The following is a 20920-nucleotide window of genomic DNA, read 5'->3' on the forward strand; positions in this document are numbered from 1 at the left end:
AAACTTTAGTCTAAAGAATAGACTAAACTTTAGTCTATAGAATAGACTAAACTTTAGTAGAATATACTAAACTTTAGTCTATAGAATAGATTAAACTTTAGTCTAAAGAATAGACTAAACTTTAGTCTATAGAATAGACTAAACTTTAGTAGAATATACTAAACTTTAGTCTATAGAATTAGACTAAACTTTAGTCTATAGTATAGAATAAAATATAGCTAAATCACTAAATTAGCATTACCGTTTCAATTTCTTTTATAAAAGAGTGTTAATTATAAATAATTTACTCTGGCAGAGACTCTTACGCAGTATTTGCTCTTTTATTTTATAATTTTTTTTTGTTAATATTTATTATTTAAGTTTGTATAAAGAAAAAATTCAGTCTGGAGTAACAACTCGTGGGCAACAGACCCAAACAACAAGTTGATTGAACCATAAAGGATTTAAGAAAAAATACTTTTTTAGTTTTTTTTTTATAAAAAATTAATAAATAATAATTTGTAAGTAAATATTATTATAAATTATAGAAAACAAAAATGATAAGAATTTATACAAAAAAATAATAAACAAATTAAGAAATAAAAGTGAAAATTGGACTTTCAACCGAAAACTAAAAGAAAAAATTTTTAAAATAATTTAAATAAACAAATTTAAAAAAATACTTAAAAATGTTACGATTTTAAGGAAAAAAACCTCAAAGCACGTGTGTTTTAAATTAAAAGATTTTAACAAAAATATTGAGTAAACTGCTTGAGTGGGTGTGTATCTATAAGTATGATCACACGCCACCTTACCATCCCCCTGTATACAGTAGGAAAACAAAAACAATTATTTTTGGATAGTGAAGACTATGTTGTCGTTGTTTTGAAAAAGAAAAAAAAAAAAAAACAACAACTTTAATATTTTATTTTTCAAATAAACTAGTTTTGTTTGTTTTTCTGAAGGTGCCAACCAGAAAAACTCAAATTTTAGTTGTTGCTGTAGTGTAGATCTATTTCTGGTTATCAATATATAGTTGTTGTTATTTTTTTGTTAATAAAAATATACAAAAAAGTGATAACAAAATGTTGTTTGTATAGCTGGTTGGCTAAAAAAAGTGGATCTTTTTCAGAGACAAATACATAAAAAAACAGGCCATTAACGACAAACACATGCCCAAAAAGCTAAAAAATCATTACTCGACCTTGATAAGGCTTCCAGTGATAGAGGAGAAAATCTTTACTAAATTCTATTGAACTTTTTTAAAAATAGAAAATTTTTAGAAATTTAAATGTCATTTGTCGAAGTATGTAACAGGTTTTTTGTCTGAAAATAATGGAAAGTTTCGCTAGTTTCAGTTCCCTTGTTTTATTAAAAATAGTTTTCTGATGAAATCGTTCTGTTTCTTACAAATTTAACTCGAAATTATCTCAACGGAACAAAATGGAATACATCAATTAAATACAAGAAAATTAAAAAAAAAAAATAAATTTTTTTAAAGGTGGAACGAAATGGAATTAAATGAAACATGTTAAAAATTGCACAAAAACTCATGTAATTCGATATTATGCTGTAAAAGTTATTTTTTAGAGAAAATAAATAAAATTGTAAGAAAAACAACGAATTTCTTTAGAGGAACGAAATGGTATTAAGTGAAACATGTTGCAAAAGTAACTTAACAATTATCGAAATCAAAAAAATTTACAAAACTTGTAGAAATTTGATGAAATTCAAAATTTTTCTAAAAGGAACGAAATGGTATTTAATGAAATATGTTAAAATGGCTTAAAAACCTGACTGAAATTTAAAAAATTTTTGAAATCGAATGAAATTAAGTATTTTTAAAGGAGTGAAACGATATGGAATTTAATGAAACAGGTTAAAAATTACATAAAACACATATATTTGATATTGTATTTTAAAAAAGTTGTTTTTTAGAGGAAAGAAATAAAATTGCAAGAATAACAAGGAATTTATTTAGAGGAACGAAATGGTATTAAGTGAAACATGCAGCAAAAGTGAAAAAATCAAAAAAATGTAGAAATCCATTAGAAATTTCGTGACATTAAAATTTTTCCGAGAGGAACGAAATGCAATTCAATGAAATATGTTAAAAATGGCTGACTATAGACTAGACTATAAACTAGACTAAAAACTAGACTATAGACTAGACTATAGACTAGACTATAGACTAGATTATAGACTAGACTAAAAACTAGACTATAGACTAGACTATAGACTAGACTATAGACTAGATTATAGACTAGACTATAGACTAAACTATAGACTAGACTATAGACTAGACTAAAGACTAGACTATAGACTAGACTATAGACTAGACTATAGACTAGACTATAGACTAGACTATAGACTAGACTATAGACTAGACTATAGACTAGACTATAGACTAGACTATAGACTAGACTATAGACTAGACTATAGACTAGACTATAGACTAGACTATAGACTAGACTATAGACTAGACTATAGACTAGACTATAGACTAGACTATAGACTAGACTATAGACTAGACTATAGACTAGACTATAGACTAGACTATAGACTAGACTATAGACTAGACTATAGACTAGACTATAGACTAGACTATAGACTAGACTATAGACTAGACTATAGACTAGACTATAGACTAGACTATAGACTAGACTATAGACTAGACTATAGACTAGACTATAGACTTGACTATAGACTAGACTATAGACTAGACTATAGACTAGACTATAGACTAGACTATAGACTAGACTATAGACTAGACTATAGACTAGACTATAGACTAGACTATAGACTAGACTATAGACTAGACTATAGACTAGACTATAGACTAGACTATAGACTAGACTATAGACTAGACTATAGACTAGACTATAGACTAGACTATAGACTAGACTATAGACTAGACTATAGACTAGACTATAGACTAGACTATAGACTAGACTATAGACTAGACTATAGACTAGACTATAGACTAGACTATAGACTAGACTATAGACTAGACTATAGACTAGACTATAGACTAGACTATAGACTAGACTATAGACTAGACTATAGACTAGACTATAGACTAGACTATAGATAGACTTAGACTAGATATAGACTAGACTATAGACTAGACTATAGACTAGACTATCGACTAGACTATAGACTAGACTATAGACTAGACTATAGACTAGACTATAGATTAGACTACTAGACTAGACTATAGACTAGACTATAGACTAGACTATAGACTAGACTATAGACTAGACTATAGACTAGACTATAGACTAGACTATAGACTCGACTATAGACTAGACTATAGACTAGACTATAGACTAGACTATAGACTAGACTATAGACTAGACTATAGACTAGACTATAGACTAGACTATAGACTAGACTATAGACTAGACTATGACTAGACTAGACTAGACTAGACTAGACTAGACTAGACAGACTATAGACTGACTAGACTATAGACTAGACTAGACTAGACTAGACTAGACTAGACTAGACTAGACTAGACTAGATAGACTATAGACTATAGACTATAGACTAGACTAGACCTAGACTAGACTAGACTTAGACTAGACTAGACAGACTATAGACGAGACTAGACTAGACTATAGACTAGACTATAGACTAGACTATAGACTAGACTAGACTAGACTATGACTAGACATAGACTAGACAGACTAGCTATAACTAGACTATAGACTAGACTATAGACTAGACTATAGACAGACTATAGACTAGACTATAGACTAGACTATAGACTAGACTATAGACTAGACTATAGACTAGACTAGACTAATAGACTAGACTAGACTATAGACTAGACTAGACTATAGACTAGACTATAGACTAGACTTAGACGATAGACTAGACTAGACTATAGACTAGACTAGACTAGACTATAGACTATAGACTAATAGACTAGACTAGACTAGACTATAGACTAGACTAGACTAGACTATAGACTAGGGACTATAGACTAGACTAACTTAGAACTAGACTATAGACTAGACTAGACTAGACTAGACTATAGACTAGACTAGTTCTATAGACTAGACTAGACTATAGACTAGACTAGACTATAGACTAGACTATAGACTAGACTAGACTAGACTATAGACTAGACTATAGACTAGACTATAGACTATACTATAGACTAGACTATACACTAGACTATAGACTAGACTATAGACTTGACTATAGACTAGACTATAGACTAGACTATAGACTAGACTATAGACTAGAGTATAGACTAGACTATAGACTATAGACTAGACTATAGACTAGACTATAGACTAGACTATAGACTAGAATATAGACTAGATTATAGACTAGACTATAGACTAGACTATAGACTAGACTATAGACTAGACTATAGACTAGACTCTAGACTAGACTATAGACTAGACTATAGACTAGACTATAGACTAGACTATAGACTAGACTATAGACTAGACTATAGACTAGACTATAGACTAGACTATAGACTAGACTATAGACTAGACTATAGACTAGACTATAGACTAGACTATAGACTAGACTATAGACTAGACTATGACTAGACTATAGACTAGACTATAGACTAGGACTATAGACTAGACTATAGACTAGACTATAGACTAGACTATAGGACTAGGACTCTAGACTATAGACTAGGACATATAGACTAGGACTAATAGACTGGACTATAGACTGGACTAGGGACTATAGACTAGACTATAGACTAGACTATCGACTAGAACTATCGACTAGACTATCGACTAGACTATCGACTAGACTATCGACTAGGACTATAGAATAGACTATAGAATAGACTAGACTATAGAATAGACTAGACTATAGAATAGACTATAGACTAGACTAGACTAGGCTATAGACTGGACTAACTATAGACTATGGGCTTGACTAAAGAATATATAATAGAAGAGTCTAAGACTAGTCTCTGGGCTAGACTAAAGACTAACGATAGAAGAGCCTAAAAAATGGTCTATAGACTAGTATTAAAGACTAGTCTATGTACTAGACTAACGTCTTATCTACAGACTAGACTAAAGACTAGGCAAAAGAACAGACTAAATACTAGTCTATAGACTAGACTAAAGACTGGATAATAGAACAGAATGAAAACTAAAGACTAGGCAATAGTACAGACGAAAGAATAGTCTATATAATAGACTACAGACTAGTCTATATAATAGACTATAGACTAGCTTAAAGACCACTAATATATACTAGTTATATAGGTAGACTAGACAAACCCCATTTATTTATTTTGTATCCTAACGACAAATTAAAAGTTTTCATTCAAAAATCATTTTAACCGGTAGTATATCTGCCGTTTAAACGCATGTTGAAATATTGACCCTAAGTCTAACTTTGAACTTAAACTAATTAACATATTGCTTAATATTCATTTCAAAATTTACAATTTAATTAAAATGTTTTTTTTTTTTTTTTTTTGTAAATTTTTATTATATTTTCTACAGATCAAGGTCATATAAAAAGGTTTAATTCAAAATGACTGGCGCTGATAGTAAGTTTTAAGGATTAGCATCTAAATGCTAAACTAAACAATTTGTTCAGTCTGTTACAATTTGAATTGGAAATAATATTGCAAATTATACTAACTGCAATTCGCTATGCCCTCAAATTCATAATACAATTTTTAAAAAATTCAATTGTTTTGAATTTTAACTAATTTTTTATAATTTGTCTTTAAAGAAGTTGAAATTTTTTACTAAAATCTAAGTATTTAAGAAAAATAATGTAATCGCACTTACCCTTGTTGAAAAAATCCTTTAAACTTGTCCTTAGCTAGTTGCTCCTTGGCAATAAATCCTGTAGCTTTGTTTTACTCCTTTGCCAGCAAAATTTTGCATGCTTTATTGTTATTTGTTCTATTGCAGCTCCTTTTGCATGTGTTGTTTACTTTCTATCAAAATATTTTCCTTATTATAGAATACTAATGCTATTATTTTCCTTTTCTAGACAATATGACACAACAAGGTCAAGCTTTTGACTCCAACGCCATGACCTTAACACGTTTCGTGTTACAGGAACAGCGTAAATTCAAAAATGCCACCGGTGATTTGTCACAATTATTGAATTGTATTCAAACTTCGATTAAGGCTATTGCTTCGGCTGTACGTAAGGCTGGTATTGCCAAATTGCATGGTATTGCTGGTGATGTTAACGTACAAGGAGAAGAAGTTAAGAAATTGGATGTTTTGTCTAATGAATTGTTCATCAATATGTTGAAATCTTCTTACACCACTTGTCTGATGGTTTCGGAAGAAAATGAAAATGTTATTGAGGTGGAAGTTGAGAAACAGGTGTGTATCTAATGGATTTATTGATAACAAATATTAATTGTTTTGTTGGTTTTGTTTTTAGGGCAAATATATTGTTTGCTTCGATCCTTTGGATGGTTCTTCCAACATTGATTGTTTGGTCTCTATTGGTTCTATTTTCTCCATTTACCGCAAACAATCTGAGGGTGCACCCACTGTTCAGGATGCTTTGCAGCCTGGCAATCAAATTGTTGCTGCCGGTTATGCTTTGTATGGTTCAGCCACTGCTATTGTTTTGGCTTTGGGCCCTGGCTCCGGTGTTAATGGTTTCACCTATGATCCTGCTATTGGTGAATTCATTTTGACTGAACCCAACATGCGTGTCCCCGAAAAGGGCAAAATCTATGCCATCAATGAAGGTTATGCTGCTGATTGGGAGGCTGGCGTTTTCAACTATGTTGCTGCCAAAAAGGATCCCTCAAAAGGCAAACCCTATGGTGCCCGTTATGTCGGTTCTATGGTAGCTGATGTTCATCGTACCATTAAGTACGGTGGCATTTTCATCTACCCCGCTACCAAATCTGCCCCCAATGGTAAATTGCGTTTGTTGTACGAGTGCAATCCCATGGCCTATTTGATGACTGAGGCTGGTGGTTTGGCCAGCAATGGCAAGATTCCCATTTTGGATATTGTTCCTCAAAAGATCCATGAAAGATCTCCCATTTTCTTGGGCTCCAAATTGGATGTTGAAGAAGCTTTGGAATACTATCAAAAAGCTTAAGTTGTTCTCTGCTATTGTGATTAGTTTTTAAGTTATGTTTTTTATGTTTATTTAAAAAGTGTTTTCTTGTTTAATTCTACTAAACTGAAAATAAAGCCAAATTTTTTCTAAAAATCTATAAATTTTTATTGTCTTTTTTTTATATTACCTTTCTCTGCTTAATATGCATTGGCCTTGTGTTTTGGCATAAAGGTAAAACCTTCTGGCACTGGACCCAATAACATTTCACTTAATTTTACCCAATCTTGTGAGTTGGGTGAACTCATTAAGGTTTCCATTTCATCACGTCCTCTAAAGGTTTGTGGTCTTTGGTTGATTTTCTGTGGTGGCTGCATCATTAGGTCGTAGGGTATGTAACGGTAGAGGAATGATTGCCATTCCAGCAAAAAACGTCGGGTGTTCTCAACTCCCTTAGTATCGGAACCCCAATGTTCTAGGCCGTAGTTGACATATTTACGCATTATTTCGAAACGTTCGGCCGAAGAGGGATCCCAATTCTTTTGTTCTTTAATTTCTTTGAAAATCCAAGGTTTTATTAAGGCACCACGACCGATCATAACCGATGACACATGGGGTGCAATTTTCTAGTAGAAAAGATATTAAATATTTGTTAATCAAATTGAAATAGTTTAGTTCTAGTTCAGTTCTAGTTCAATTCTAGTTCAGATCTAGTTCAGTTCTAGTTCAGTTCTAGTTCAGTTCTAGTTCAGTTCTAGTTCAGTTCTAGTTCAGTTCTAGTTCAGTTCAGTTCTAGTTCAGTTCTAGTTCAGTTCTAGTTCAGTTCTAGTTCAGTTCTAGTTCTAGTTCAGTTCTAGTTCAGTTCTAGTTCAGTTCTAGTTCAGTTCTAGTTCAGTTCTAGTTCAGTTCTAGTTCAGTTCTAGTTCAGTTCTAGTTCAGTTCTAGTTCAGTTCTAGTTCAGTTCTAGTTCAGTTCTAGTTCAGTTCTAGTTCAGTTCTAGTTCAGTTCTAGTTCTAGTTCAGTTCTAGTTCAGTTCTAGTTCAGTTCTAGTTCAGTTCTAGTTCAGTTCTAGTTCAGTTCTAGATCAGTTCTAGTTCAGTTTCAGTTCGTTCTTTCAGTTCTAGTTCAGTTCCAGTTCAGTTCTAGTTCAGTTCTTTCAGTTTTAGTTCAGTTCTAGTTCAGTTCTAGTTCAGTTCTAGTTCAGTTCTAGTTCAGTTCTAGTTCAGTTCTAGTTCAGTTCTAGTTCAGTTCTAGTTCAGTTCTAGTTCAGTTCTAGTTCAGTTCTAATTCAGTTCAAGTTCAGTTCTAGTTCAGTTCTAGTTCAGTTCTAGTTCAGTTCTAGTTCAGTTCTAGTTCAGTCCTAGTTCAGTTCTAGTTCAGTTCTAGTTCAGTTCTAGTTCAGTTCTAGTTCAGTTCTAGTTCAGTTCTAGTTCAGTTCTAGTTCAGTTCTAGTTCAGTTCTAGTTCAGTTCTAGTTCAGTTCTAGTTCAGTTTTAGTTCAGTTCTAGTTCAGTTCTACTATAGTTCTAGTTCAGTTCTAGTTCAGTTCTAGTTCAGTTCTAGTTCAGTTCTAGTTCAGTACTAGTTCAGTTCTAGTTCAGTTCTAGTTCAGTTCTAGTTCAGTTCTAGTTCAGTTCTAGTTTAGTTCTAGTTCAGTTCTAGTTCAGTTCTAGTTCTAGTTCAGTTCTAGTTCAGTTCTAGTTCAGTTCTAGTTCAGTTCTAGTTCAGTGCTAGTTCAGTTCTAGTTCAGTTCTAGTTCAGTTCTAGTTCAGTTCTAGTTCAGTTCTAGTTCAGTTCTAGTTCAGTTCTAGTTCAGTTCTAGTTCAGTTCTAGTTCTGTTCTAGTTCAGTTCAAGTTCAGTTCTAGTTCAGTACTAGTTGATTTCTAAATCAGTATATTATATTTTGAAATATAATTTATAGCTTGCAAAAAAGTTAAGAAATAAATATAAACATTTTGAAACTTACCCTCTTTTCCATATAGTCTTCATAACTTAAAATATCACCATTACCAATCACAGGTATATTTTTAACTTTGGCCGCACATTCCTCTATATATTCCCAATTAGCATTCTTGGTATAACGTTGTTCACGTGAGCGACCGTGTAACTAAAATAAAAGAAAATATTAGAATTGTTTCACATTTCAAATTTGTTCTCAAATTCCACTTACCGTTACTGCTGCAGCACCCCATTCCTCTACCAAAGGCATTAAATCATGGGCCACACTTTTATCGGCATATATACCGGTACGCATTTTTACCGTAAACGGTATTAAAGGATTCAAAGCCGAACAGGAGCGTACCGTCAATTCTAAAATATTAGATCTTCTCATTAAAGCACTACCACCGCCTTGTTGGTAGATTAAGTCGATAGGACAACCAATGTTTAAATCGAGAAAATCAACTTTAGCAGTCTCCTGCAATAGCTGTGCTGTTTGTGCTATAATATTGGGATTATTGCCACATAGTTGTACACCAAATATGTCCTCGGATGCATGACGTTTCGTAAGAGCCCATTCTTGAGTCATACCTTTAACTAAAGGTACACAACAGGCCATTTCACCGCAGGTTATATCGGCTCCAAATTCTTTACATATACGTCGAAAAGGTAAGTTACCCACTGTTGTCAAAGGTGATAATACTAATTTTTCGGCAAAGTCTATGGGTTTTGTTTGTTTCGCATCTCTGCCCTTAGTATCCTCCTCATTCACACACGATCCTACTGGTTTTTCTTCTTTATTTGCTTGTTTATCTTCAGTTAGTTTTTGATCTTCCTTTTGGGAATCCTGCTTCTCTTTCCTAGCATCTCTTACTTTTTCTGCTTCTTTTACCATTTCTTTGGATTTGGAAAAATCATAATCTCTTTTCCTTAAACGTATTTGCATTTCTGAGTTTATACCATTGCAGGTGGTAGGTGGTGCATTTTCATCATATTCGGGTTTTTTAATATTACGACCCTCACTATCTAAATGTGCCTTAGCAAAACGACAGGTTACACCACGAGGACAATAGCCTTTGGCTTCATATACGGGACACTTATCGCCTAGATCTTCACCTTTATTAGCTAAATACTGTTCTAAATCATGAACATAACGACAATTTTCCAAAGGACATTTGTTTTCGGAGGGTCCATTTATTAAAGAATTGCAGAGATGCAAAGTACGATCTTCTTTGTAAACAGGGCGATGCTGGGAATTTCAGAGAGAGGAAAATTTGGATAATGTAGTTCATTCTTTATAAATAAATCGTTTGTTTTACTAAAATAAATAGAACGGATCTAGATTTGAACTAGAACTGCACTTGAACTGAACTAGAACAGAACTAGAACTGAACTAGAACTGAACTAGAACTGAACTAGAACTGAACTAGAACTGAACTAGAACTGAACTAGAACTGAACTAGAACTGAACTAGAACTGAACTAGAACTGATCTAGAACTGAACTAGAACTGAACTAGAACTGAACTAGAACTGAACTAGAACTGAACTAGAACTGAACTAGAACTGAACTAGAACTGAACTAGAACTGAACTAGAACTGAACTAGAACTGAATAAGAACTGAACTAGAACTGAACTAGAACTGAACTAGAACTGAACTAGAACTGAACTAGAACTGAACTAGAACTGAACTAGAACTGAACTAGAACTGAACTAGAACTGAACTAGAACTGAACTAGAACTGAACTAGAACTGAACTAGAACTGAACTAGAACTGAACTAGAACTAAACTTGAACTGAACTAGAACTGAACTAGAATTGAACTAGAACTGAACTAGAACTGAACTAAAACTGAACTAGAACTGAACTAGAACTGAACTAAACTAGAACTGAACTAAACTAGGACTGAACTAGAACTGAACTAGAACTGAACTAGAACTGAACTAGAACTGAACTAGAACTGAACTAGAACTGAACTAGAACTGAACTAGAACTGAACTAGAACTGAACTAGAACTGAACTAGAACTGAACTAGAACTGAACTAGAACTGAACTAGAACTGAACTAGAACTGAACTGAACTAGAACTGAACTAGAACTGAACTAGAACTGAACTAGAACTGAACTAGAACTGAACTAGAACTGAACTAGAACTGAACTAGAACTGAACTAGAACTGAACTAGAACTGAACTAGAACTGAACTAAAACTGAACTAGAACTGAACTAGAACCGAACCGAACTAGAACTGCACTAGAATTGAACTAGAACTGAAATAGAACTGAACTAGAACTGAACTAGAACGGAACAAGAACTAGCGTAGAACAGAAGTAAAATCTGAGCAAAATCTTAAACTTTTTTCATCAAAAAATACCATCAAAAGAAACATTTTCCATTTCTTTGTAATATTTTCAAAATCTTACCTTATTTTGTCCCCTTTTCCGATCTTTCTTATTAGTTTTCTGAAATTTCTTCCCACTTCCATTTTCAGCAGCTTCTGTCGATTCGTTGTTAGGGGCACCTTCATCCTCTGAATGTTTTCTTTTATTATTTTCCTCTTTATTTACATTATCCGAAGCGGCTGTAACAGTCTTCTTCACATCTTCCACCAAATATCTAATGAAAAGTTTTTAATTGTTAATTTTTACTTTAATAAACATTTATTTCTAACAAACTACATACTCTGGTTTAATATAACAAATACCAGGTTCCATTTTTTATAAAACAACTAATTAAATTGCACTGTATTTTATTAAAAATATTAAATTAAAACTAAAACAAATTCAATGTATAAACTTGCAAGTTGCAACACGTGCTGTCTGGTATGAAAACAAAACTAGAGTGACGCGATAATGACAGAAAGAAAGAAATGCTAAGGGTTGCCTACAAATAAATATTTTAGGAAAATATGTTTGTTTAATAGAATTTAAGTAAATATTAAGAAAAAAATAAAAATTAAGTTAACGGCGATTAAGATTTAATAACATTTTTGGAAAAAAGTATAAATTTCAGGAAAAACCTTAAAAATTTTAAATAAAATTAACGGTTTTTCTTTAAATGTGAGCTAGGCAACTCTGCCGAGTAAAGAAACAGCAAAACAGCTGTGTTTTGTTTACATTTTAGTTTGTTGCAGCCGCCGGATTGAATAACTTGTTAAGATTTGGTTAAAAATTAATAAATGTTTAATTATCTATAAAAAATGGTACAATTATTTACTTTTCTATTAAAAGCCAGCAAAAAGGTACGTTTAGTTTTGTAATAATATAACGAAATTCTTTAATAAATCTCGTGTATTTCCCTTTAGCCTCCTCGGTCACACATGAGAGGCGGCAATGTTTTCCTAGACACTTTACGTTTAACTGTTAAGGGAGGTCATGGTGGTAATGGTATATCCAAATATGGCGGTATTGGTGGCCAAGGCGGCTGTGTCTATATAGAAGCCAAAGAAGGTGTTACCTTAAGACATCTGGCGCAAAAATATAAAGAAAAACGGGCGGCTGCCACCAGTGGTGAAGACAGCAGTAAGGTGCGTATTTTAGGCCGGCGGGGAGTAGATGAAAAGATAGAGGTGCCGGTGGGAGTACAAATCTATGATGAAACGGGTAAGCTGATAGCTGATCTAAATGAACCGGGTTCCAAGTGTATAGCGGCCGGAGGTGGTATGGGTGGTTGTTCGGGTACTAATTTCTTGGGTAAACCAGGTGAACATAAAATTGTCAACTTGGATTTGAAGCTAATAGCAGATGTTGGTTTGGTGGGTTTTCCCAATGCGGGCAAAAGTACTTTCCTGAAAGCGATATCCAATGCAAAACCCAAGATAGCCTCGTATCCCTGTAAGTAGACTTTAAAAACCTATATCATTTAATCTGCAATTATTTTGATTAAACTTTGTGTTTCTAGTCACCACCATAAGACCTCAAATTGGCACCGTTAACTATAGCGATTTACGTTCCATAACTATAGCCGATCTGCCCGGTTTAATTGAAGGAGCTCATGCTAATTTCGGTATGGGTCATAAATTTCTTAAGCACATAGAACGTACACGTCTACTTTTGTTTATGGTCGATATTTTCGGTTTTCAATTAAGTCCCAAACATGAACCACGTGATTGTGTGCAAAATATATTTGCCCTTAATAAAGAATTGGAGCTTTACGATCGTACATTATTGGATAAACCCTGCGTTTTATTATTAAACAAAATGGACGTAACAGGAGCTAGTGAAATACTTAAAAACAATAAATACAACATGGAAAATCTTGAAAATAAACTAGAAGAATGTCCACAGGAAATACGACCTGAAAAGGTATTAAAATTTGAACGTATAATACCAATATCGGCTAAAAATGCTTCGCGTATAAATGAAGTTAAACGTGAGTTGAGGAAAGTACTGGATGAACAGGCGGAAAAAGAACAATTGCCGGATGAGTTTGAGCTGAAAGAAATGTTAAAAAGAAAGGTGGGTGAAAGAGGACCTAAAATTACATGATCTGTTTTGTTTTTTTCTTGCAATAAAAGGTGAGAATTTGTTAAATTTTTGTAAAACAAATTAGTAACATATATTTAACTTACAGTTTGTGTAAGAGTGGTTACAAAAATGGCCTTTATAATGGATCTATCTGTAAGTATTAATAATTATTTTTCATAAATAACCAGTAAACAGTAATAAAAAGAAAAAAGTTACAATTATTATAATCAACTAATACTTACCAAATCCCATTGAAAATATGGAAACAATAATAAGAAATTTATTAATATAGCGGAAATTATTAATAAATTTTTATAGTAAACCAATAGTTTTAAACAAGCATCACTCTCCACACCAGATGGATTAGTTTCTTCCTTATAACGATCCTGATCCTTGGTGCTGCAGTAATGTAAGCCGGTTATAGCTATACCGATATAACAATAATATAACCAAACACCAATCACACTATGAATAGCTGCTAGAGCCTCACGAAGTTCTCCAGATGGTAAAGCCATAAAAATAAACAAAGCAAAAGCCATCTAAAAAGGGGAACATATCAAAATACAATTTTCACAAAATTTGATTTCACCTCATAACAAACCTGTGCAAAATAGCCATAATATACAACAAATGCTGGAAAGCCATGTAAATAATGCCAATTCGGATCTTCCAAATCGAGAAGGGAATAATACATTATGGCACTGGCTAACATATGAAGGAAAGCATGCATGAATTTAATGGGAAAAGTTTCAACATCTTGTAATATACGAAATAAACAAACGGCTAAAGATAAATAAGTAATAGACTTTAAAATCGTTTTAAACATACTTTAAACCCTTAATAACTTACCTATGGACATTACCATCAGTGAAATCAATGAGTAGCAACCATGGTCTATGCGTAAATGAAAAATTGTTGATATATTTTTATAATAATTATAAGCATAAATCAACAAGCCCATGTGAGCAGCAAATATAATTAAAGCGAACATTGTAGTTGCAAGTTTCATTTTTAAAAAATTATTTTATGAACACAATCTATTTTACAATATTTTTCGAAAAAATTACTTGACAACTTCATTAGTAGATAAAAAAAAAATTTTGCAGTGTTCCAAAATGAAAATAACTTTTTTTCTGAAATTTTAGATTTTTAGTAAAAATTTAAATTTCTAATTTTCATCAAAAAAAATTTTATTCGGAAAATTTTAAATTTGAATTCTTAAAAAAATATCTTGTATTCTGAAAAACATTTTTCAGGATTTTTATAATTTTTGAGAAATTATATTCGAATTTTTAAACTTTTGCAAAACTGTACTAAATTTGAAATTTCGGACTTAATCAAATGATTTTTATAAAAAATGTATTTTATATTATAAATAACTTCAAAACAATTTTTCATTAATTTCTCAATATTAAAATATTTTCTAAATTAAATTCAAAATTTCGAACTTTCCCAAGAACAGTTAAATCAAGAGATTTTTACAAAAAATTTTGTATTTTCAATTATAAATAACTTTTAAAAAATTTTTTCTCAATTTTTCAATACTTCAAAATTTTCGAAATTAAATTCGAATTTTCGAACTTTGCCAAATACGCTTAAATTAAGAGATTTGTACAATAAAAAATAGTTTTTTCATCTTTAAAACAATTTTTGACTAATTTTTCAATATTTTAAAATTTTTGGAAATTCTATCGAATTTTCGAACTTTCACAAAAATTTTTAAATTAAAAGATTTTTGCAAAAAATTATCTTTTAAACCATTTATAATTAATTTTTAAATATTTTAAGATTTTGAAAAATCTATTCGAATTTTAGAACTTTTACAAAAATACTTAAATCAAGAGATTTTTACAAAAAATTCAATATTTTCAATAATAAGTAAGTTTTTAAAAATGTTTGCTTAATTTTTCAGTATTTTAAAATTTTCGAACTTCTATTAAAATTTTGGAACTTTTCCTAAAATGCTTAAATCAAGAGTTTTTTTTTTAATGTATCTTTTTAATAAAAAATAACTTTTAAACAAATTTTTCCTTACTTTTTCAATATTTTAAAATTTTCGAAATTCAATTTGAATTTTGGATCTTTAATCAAAAATGAATCATTAGATTCTTGCAAAAAAAATTGTCTTTTCAATTTTAAGTAACTTTTAAAAAATGTTTGCTTAATATTCAAATTTTCGAACTTTTCCAAATATTCTTAAATCAAGAGATTTTTATAAAAAAAATTTTGTATTTTTCATTACAAATAACTTTCAAACCATTTTGGTTTAATATTTTAACATTTTAGAATTTTCGAAATTAAATTCCAATTTTCAAATGCTTAAAAAAGAGATTTTTACAAAAAATTTAGTATTTTTCATAAAAAATAACTTTTATACAATCTATGCCTAATTTTTCAAGATTTAAAAAATTTCAATATGCTATTGGAATTTTTAAACTTAAACAAAAAACGCTAAATTGAAAAAAACAAATATTGACAACTCTACTAAAAAGTCAATATTAAAAATTGTATCAAACTTTGATATATAAAAAATCGAATTCAAATTTAAATTTAGATTCTGAGAGCAAGAAATGTCCCACAATCCCTATAGATTTGTAGTATATGCCCTCGTTATTATAATGGCGGTCACTATAGCTCTAGATATAATGCTATTTCCCTTGTTATGGACCACGGTATTATTTTATGGCTTAACCTCAGGTAAGTTTAAGAAAAGTCCAATAAAAGCATTAAATAAAATATATACTTCTTTTCTTAAAGCTGTAACCATTTTTCGTGTTTTTGGTCGTAATGGTGCCACGATCGTCATACATATTGTCACAACTCTGGGATTACTCTTAATGGTTTATATACACTTTTACGATGAAACCCATCTATCCGATGTTGAATATTATAGGGAAGAGAAACGTTTAAGCTATAATATGATATTGGATCCCAAGCCAAAGGCACCATTGCCACATAGAGCAAATTTCATGGCCATCTGGCTTACTTATCCCCTGTTCTACTTGGTACCTACATATGTAATTTGTAAAAACAGTTTCTTTTTTAATATCTTCCTTTTTCTAGGCCTTTGCCTCTATTACCGGCATTCTCTGCATTTTTAATTTATCCCTAAATGTTCGTAAAATGTTTGCTGGACTTCATGGTACTTTGGGTCATACCATAACTATGATTTTTTTCCTAGTTTGTGTATTTTATGCTCATTATTTCAAGACCTACGATTTAACGGTCACCATTAAAATGTTGTATTACTTGACATATATGCTGGTTATGTTGTCTCCGAATCTGGTTAATTATTCTCAGATACTAAGCAAACATTTTTCGGATGAGCCGGAAGAGGAGGAAGTTGAAGATGATGTAGAAGAAGTTGAGGAGGTAATTGAAAAGAAAGAAGACAAAAGAAAGGATCGAAAGAAATGAATTCATGATTTTATTAATATATAATTGTTTTAATTTGAGGTTTTTTTGTTATTTAATAAATAAATAATGTATGTTCTAAATGATTTTACCAAAGTTTTAAATGTATATTAGATGCTATATTCAATATTTTTAACAAAAGATCTTTCGAATACATTATCTTCCATTTGATATATCAATACATACATATATGTATGTACATACATATGTACATACAGTGTCTCTCATAAGTATTCGAATTTAGGTGAACTATGAAAAGACACCAAATTTAATAATATATTTTGTGTGCAAAAAAAATAAATTAATTTGTTATATTGTCAAGACATTCCTTAGGTTTGATATCACGCTTTTTAAAACTTGAAAAATTTACATTTACATAAATTAAATTAGCTTTTTTTTTAAAAAGTCCATAAAATTGCCTCACAAAAGTATACGAATTTTTCCTGTATTTCATATTTGATCATATTATACGAAACACAAATTTTAGAATCGAATGGTTTTTATGCTTTAAATTGTTTTAAAGGGTTACTATCAACCGAAATGATATATTTTTGGCCCATTTGGTCCAAAATTTTTGAGGATTTGTACCCTCTTTTTATGTAATATCATTAAAATGGCGATTTTTTTGCAATATTTGTAGTATTTTCTCTTTTTTCCAAAGATAAAACCAAAATTTGATATTGGGATTTAATAGAACCCTTGGAGTATCTAAAAATAATATTTTTTGTTACAATAATCTGTATTTGAACGATCCAAGATATATTATTGATATCATTATTCTGTCGCTAATTCAATATATTGGAACTTAAGTCCATTTTCATAATACTAGGGTCAAAAATTTTCGGGAAAGTTTTCTTGTATATATTCTTTTAGATATCAGCTTTTATATATTTTAAGTTTTCAATGTATTGTGGACGTGTACAACTCCAAAACATGCCTCGAAGAAACACCATTCAATATGGTAGTATCATTATTTTTATGCACCAATGACCTCCAGGCTGCATGCCACTATATAATTATGGTCTAACTCAAAAATATCGATACCTGTTTAAATATTGATTACTATGATTAAAATAAACCCAAAATTTTGGACTTACAGTGTTATTGTAATAGGCAACATAAGCGTGAAAGTTACGAATAGTAAAAACTGAAATCTACTGTATAGGATGACGTTTTGTAAAGGCATGTTTTGGAATTGTATACCGATATAATGTATTGAAAATTTTAAATATATTAGTGCTAATATGTACATGAATGTATACTAGCCAACTTTGTCGGAAAATATCGACCCTAGTGGTAAGAAAAGGGACTTAAGATCCATACAATTAAATTAGAAACAGAAGAACGATACCAAAAATACATCTTGGAACTTTTAAGTACAGATCCTTATAAAAAAATTATTATTTTTAGATACCTCAAGGGGTCTATTAAATTCCAATATTAAAGATTGGTTTTATTTCTGCAAAAAAAGGAAAAAAAATTGCAAATATGATCAAAAATCGCCATTTTAATGATATTACATGAAAAGATGGTACAAATGCTCCAAAATTGTGGAACAAATGGACCCAAAATATATAATTTCGGTTGATAGTAACCCCTTAATACAATTTTAAGCAAGAAACCACTCGATTATAATTTTTGTGTTTCGTATAATATGGTCATATATGAAATACAGGAAAAATTCGAATACTTTTGTGAGGCAATTTTATGGACTTTTTTTTAAAAAAAGTTAAATCAATTGAGGTAAATGTAATTTTTCCAAATTTTAAAGAGTGTGATATTATACCTTAGGACTCTCTAGACAATATAACAAATTTAATTATTCATTTCACACACAAAAAATATTATTAAATTATGTTTCTTTTCAAAGTACAACCAAATTCAAATACTTATGTGAGACACTGTATGTGTTTTCTTTAGCGTTTATTCATATAATCTTAAAATTTTGTTAATAAATTAATGAATTTAAATGAAGAAGTTATACATAACAAAATAATTAAAAAGTTTTGTAACAAATTTTTAAAAATAAAAATAAATATTCTTAATAATTAATTAATATATCTTTTGCAGAACCTATTTTGCATAATTTCAAATTTTCTTTATAAAAATTACTTAATATGAACCATTTTCTTAGAATTAGAACTTTATTATTTTAGGTCTACACTGGCAACACTGAAGTTGATAGAATAAAAATTACATTCAAAAATCTGTGCTGATTTCCAAGGTACGAACTGGTACTTTTTCTTTATTTGGTACAATATGTATAATTTTACAAAGTTGTCGATATAATTATCATATTTTATATTTACATATAAATCTATCTATCTATCTATCTATCTATCTATCTATCTATCTATCTATCTATCTATCTATCTATCTATCTATCTATCTATCTATCTATCTATCTATCTATCTATCTATCTATCTATCTATCTATCTATCTATCTATCTATCTATCTATCTATCTATCTATCTATCTATCTATCTATCTATCTATCTATCTATCTATCTATCCTATCTATCTATCCTATCTATCTATCTATCTATCTATCTATCTATCTATCTATCTATCTATCTATCTATCTATCTATCTATCTATCTATCTATCTATCTATCTATCTATCTATCTAGCTATCTATCTATCTATCTATCTATCTATCTATCTATCTATCTATCTATCTATCTATCTATCTATCTATCTATCTATCTATCTATCTATCTATCTATCTATCTATCTATCTATCTATCTATCTATCTATCTATCTATCTACTATCTATCTATCTATCTATCTATCTATCTATCTATCTATCTATCTATCTATCTATCTATCTATCTATCTATCTATCTATCTATCTATCTATCTATCTATCTATCTATCTATCTATCTATCTATCTATCTATCTATCTATCTATCTATCTATCTATCTATCTATCTATCTATCTATCTTCTATCTATCTATCTATCTATCTATCTATCTATCTGATCATCTAGCTATCTATCTATCTATCTATCTATCTATCTATCTATCTATCTATCTATCTATCTACTATCTATCTATCTATCTATCTATCTATCTATCTATCTATCTATCTAGCTATCTATCTATCTATCTACTATCTATCTATCTATCTATCTATCTATCTATCTATCTATCTTATCTATCTATCTATCTATCTATCTATCTATCTATCTAGCTATCTATCTATCTGATCTATCTATCTATCTTCTATCTATCTATCTATCTATCTATCTATCTATCTATCTATCTATCTATCTATCTATCTATCTATCTATCTATCTATCTATCTATCTATCTATCTATCTATCTATCTATCTATCTATCTATCTATCTATCTATCTATCTATCTATCTATCTATCTATCTATCTATCTATCTATCTATCTATCTATCTATCTATCTATCTATCTATCTATCTATCTATCTATCTATCTATCTATCTATCTATCTATCTATCTATCTATCTATCTATCTATCTATCTATCTATCTATCTATCTATCTATCTATCTATCTATCTATCTATCTATCTATCTATCTATCTATCTATCTATCTAGCTATCTATCTATCTATCTATCTATCTATCTATCTATCTTATCTATCTATCTATCTATCTATCTATCTATCTATCTATCTATCTATCTATCTATCTATCTATCTATCTATCTATCTATCTATCTATCTATCTATCTATCTATCTATCTATCTATCTATCTATCTATCTATCTATCTATCTATCTATCTATCTATCTATCTATCTATCTATCTATCTATCTATCTATCTATCTATCTATCATCTATCTATCTATCTATCTATCTATCTATCTATCTATCTATCTATCTATCTATCTATCTATCTATCTATCTATCTATCTATCTATCTATCTCTCTATCTAACTATCTATCTAACTCATCTATCTATCTATCTATCTATCTACTATCTATCTATCTATCTAATCTATCGATCTATCTATCTATCTATCTATCTATCTATCTATCTATCTATCTATCTATCTATCTATCTATCTACTATCTATCTATCTATCTATCTATCTATCTATCTATCGATC

At 30.2% G+C, this 20920-nt stretch overlaps 5 protein-coding genes across 7 annotated transcripts; 3 read left to right on the forward strand and 2 right to left on the reverse strand.

Annotated features, from left to right (window-relative positions):
- Nucleotides 1-379: 379 nt before the first annotated feature.
- On the forward strand, nucleotides 380-7181 carry LOC119612992 (fructose-1,6-bisphosphatase 1). Of its 2 annotated transcripts, XM_037968910.1 has the most exons (4): nucleotides 380-500; nucleotides 5475-5521; nucleotides 5977-6320; nucleotides 6382-7181. In XM_037968910.1, exons 2-4 carry the CDS (start codon nucleotides 5506-5508, stop codon nucleotides 7057-7059), a joined length of 1038 nt encoding a protein of 345 aa, XP_037824838.1. In that variant the 5' UTR covers nucleotides 380-500; nucleotides 5475-5505; the 3' UTR covers nucleotides 7060-7181. The 2 variants fall into 2 exon arrangements, with proteins under 2 accessions (XP_037824838.1, XP_037824839.1); XM_037968911.1 differs by lacking the exon at nucleotides 5475-5521.
- On the reverse strand, nucleotides 7161-11788 carry LOC119612991 (tRNA-dihydrouridine(47) synthase [NAD(P)(+)]-like). Its single transcript, XM_037968909.1, has 5 exons — nucleotides 11634-11788; nucleotides 11375-11567; nucleotides 9188-10204; nucleotides 8984-9124; nucleotides 7161-7643 (listed from the first exon to the last, which is right to left on the reverse strand). Exons 1-5 carry the CDS (start codon nucleotides 11663-11665, stop codon nucleotides 7218-7220), a joined length of 1809 nt encoding a protein of 602 aa, XP_037824837.1. The 5' UTR covers nucleotides 11666-11788; the 3' UTR covers nucleotides 7161-7217.
- Nucleotides 11789-12052: 264 nt separating this feature from the next.
- LOC119612995 (GTP-binding protein 10 homolog) lies at nucleotides 12053-13574 on the forward strand. 2 transcript variants are annotated; one of them, XM_037968914.1, is made up of 4 exons: nucleotides 12053-12192; nucleotides 12256-12784; nucleotides 12852-13467; nucleotides 13524-13574. In XM_037968914.1, the coding sequence occupies exons 1-3, from the start codon at nucleotides 12151-12153 to the stop codon at nucleotides 13436-13438; spliced, it is 1158 nt and encodes a 385-aa protein (XP_037824842.1). In that variant the 5' UTR covers nucleotides 12053-12150; the 3' UTR covers nucleotides 13439-13467; nucleotides 13524-13574. The 2 variants fall into 2 exon arrangements, with proteins under 2 accessions (XP_037824842.1, XP_037824841.1); XM_037968913.1 differs by lacking the exon at nucleotides 13524-13574 and having other exon boundaries at nucleotides 12852-13498.
- LOC119612996 lies at nucleotides 13522-14479 on the reverse strand. Its single transcript, XM_037968915.1, has 4 exons — nucleotides 14267-14479; nucleotides 14019-14200; nucleotides 13660-13956; nucleotides 13522-13568 (listed from the first exon to the last, which is right to left on the reverse strand). Exons 1-4 carry the CDS (start codon nucleotides 14424-14426, stop codon nucleotides 13554-13556), a joined length of 654 nt encoding a protein of 217 aa, XP_037824843.1. The 5' UTR covers nucleotides 14427-14479; the 3' UTR covers nucleotides 13522-13553.
- Nucleotides 14480-15928: 1449 nt separating this feature from the next.
- On the forward strand, nucleotides 15929-16834 carry LOC119612993. The gene is made up of 3 exons (XM_037968912.1): nucleotides 15929-16114; nucleotides 16175-16422; nucleotides 16481-16834. The coding sequence occupies exons 1-3, from the start codon at nucleotides 15988-15990 to the stop codon at nucleotides 16832-16834; spliced, it is 729 nt and encodes a 242-aa protein (XP_037824840.1). The 5' UTR covers nucleotides 15929-15987.
- The last annotated feature ends 4086 nt before the right edge of the window (nucleotides 16835-20920 follow it).

This window comes from Lucilia sericata, unplaced genomic scaffold, assembly GCF_015586225.1.
Source record: "Lucilia sericata isolate MDLA Ls3-8-SP2 unplaced genomic scaffold, ASM1558622v1 Contig001902F_arrow, whole genome shotgun sequence".
In the NCBI taxonomy this organism is placed as follows: domain Eukaryota; kingdom Metazoa; phylum Arthropoda; class Insecta; order Diptera; family Calliphoridae; genus Lucilia; species Lucilia sericata.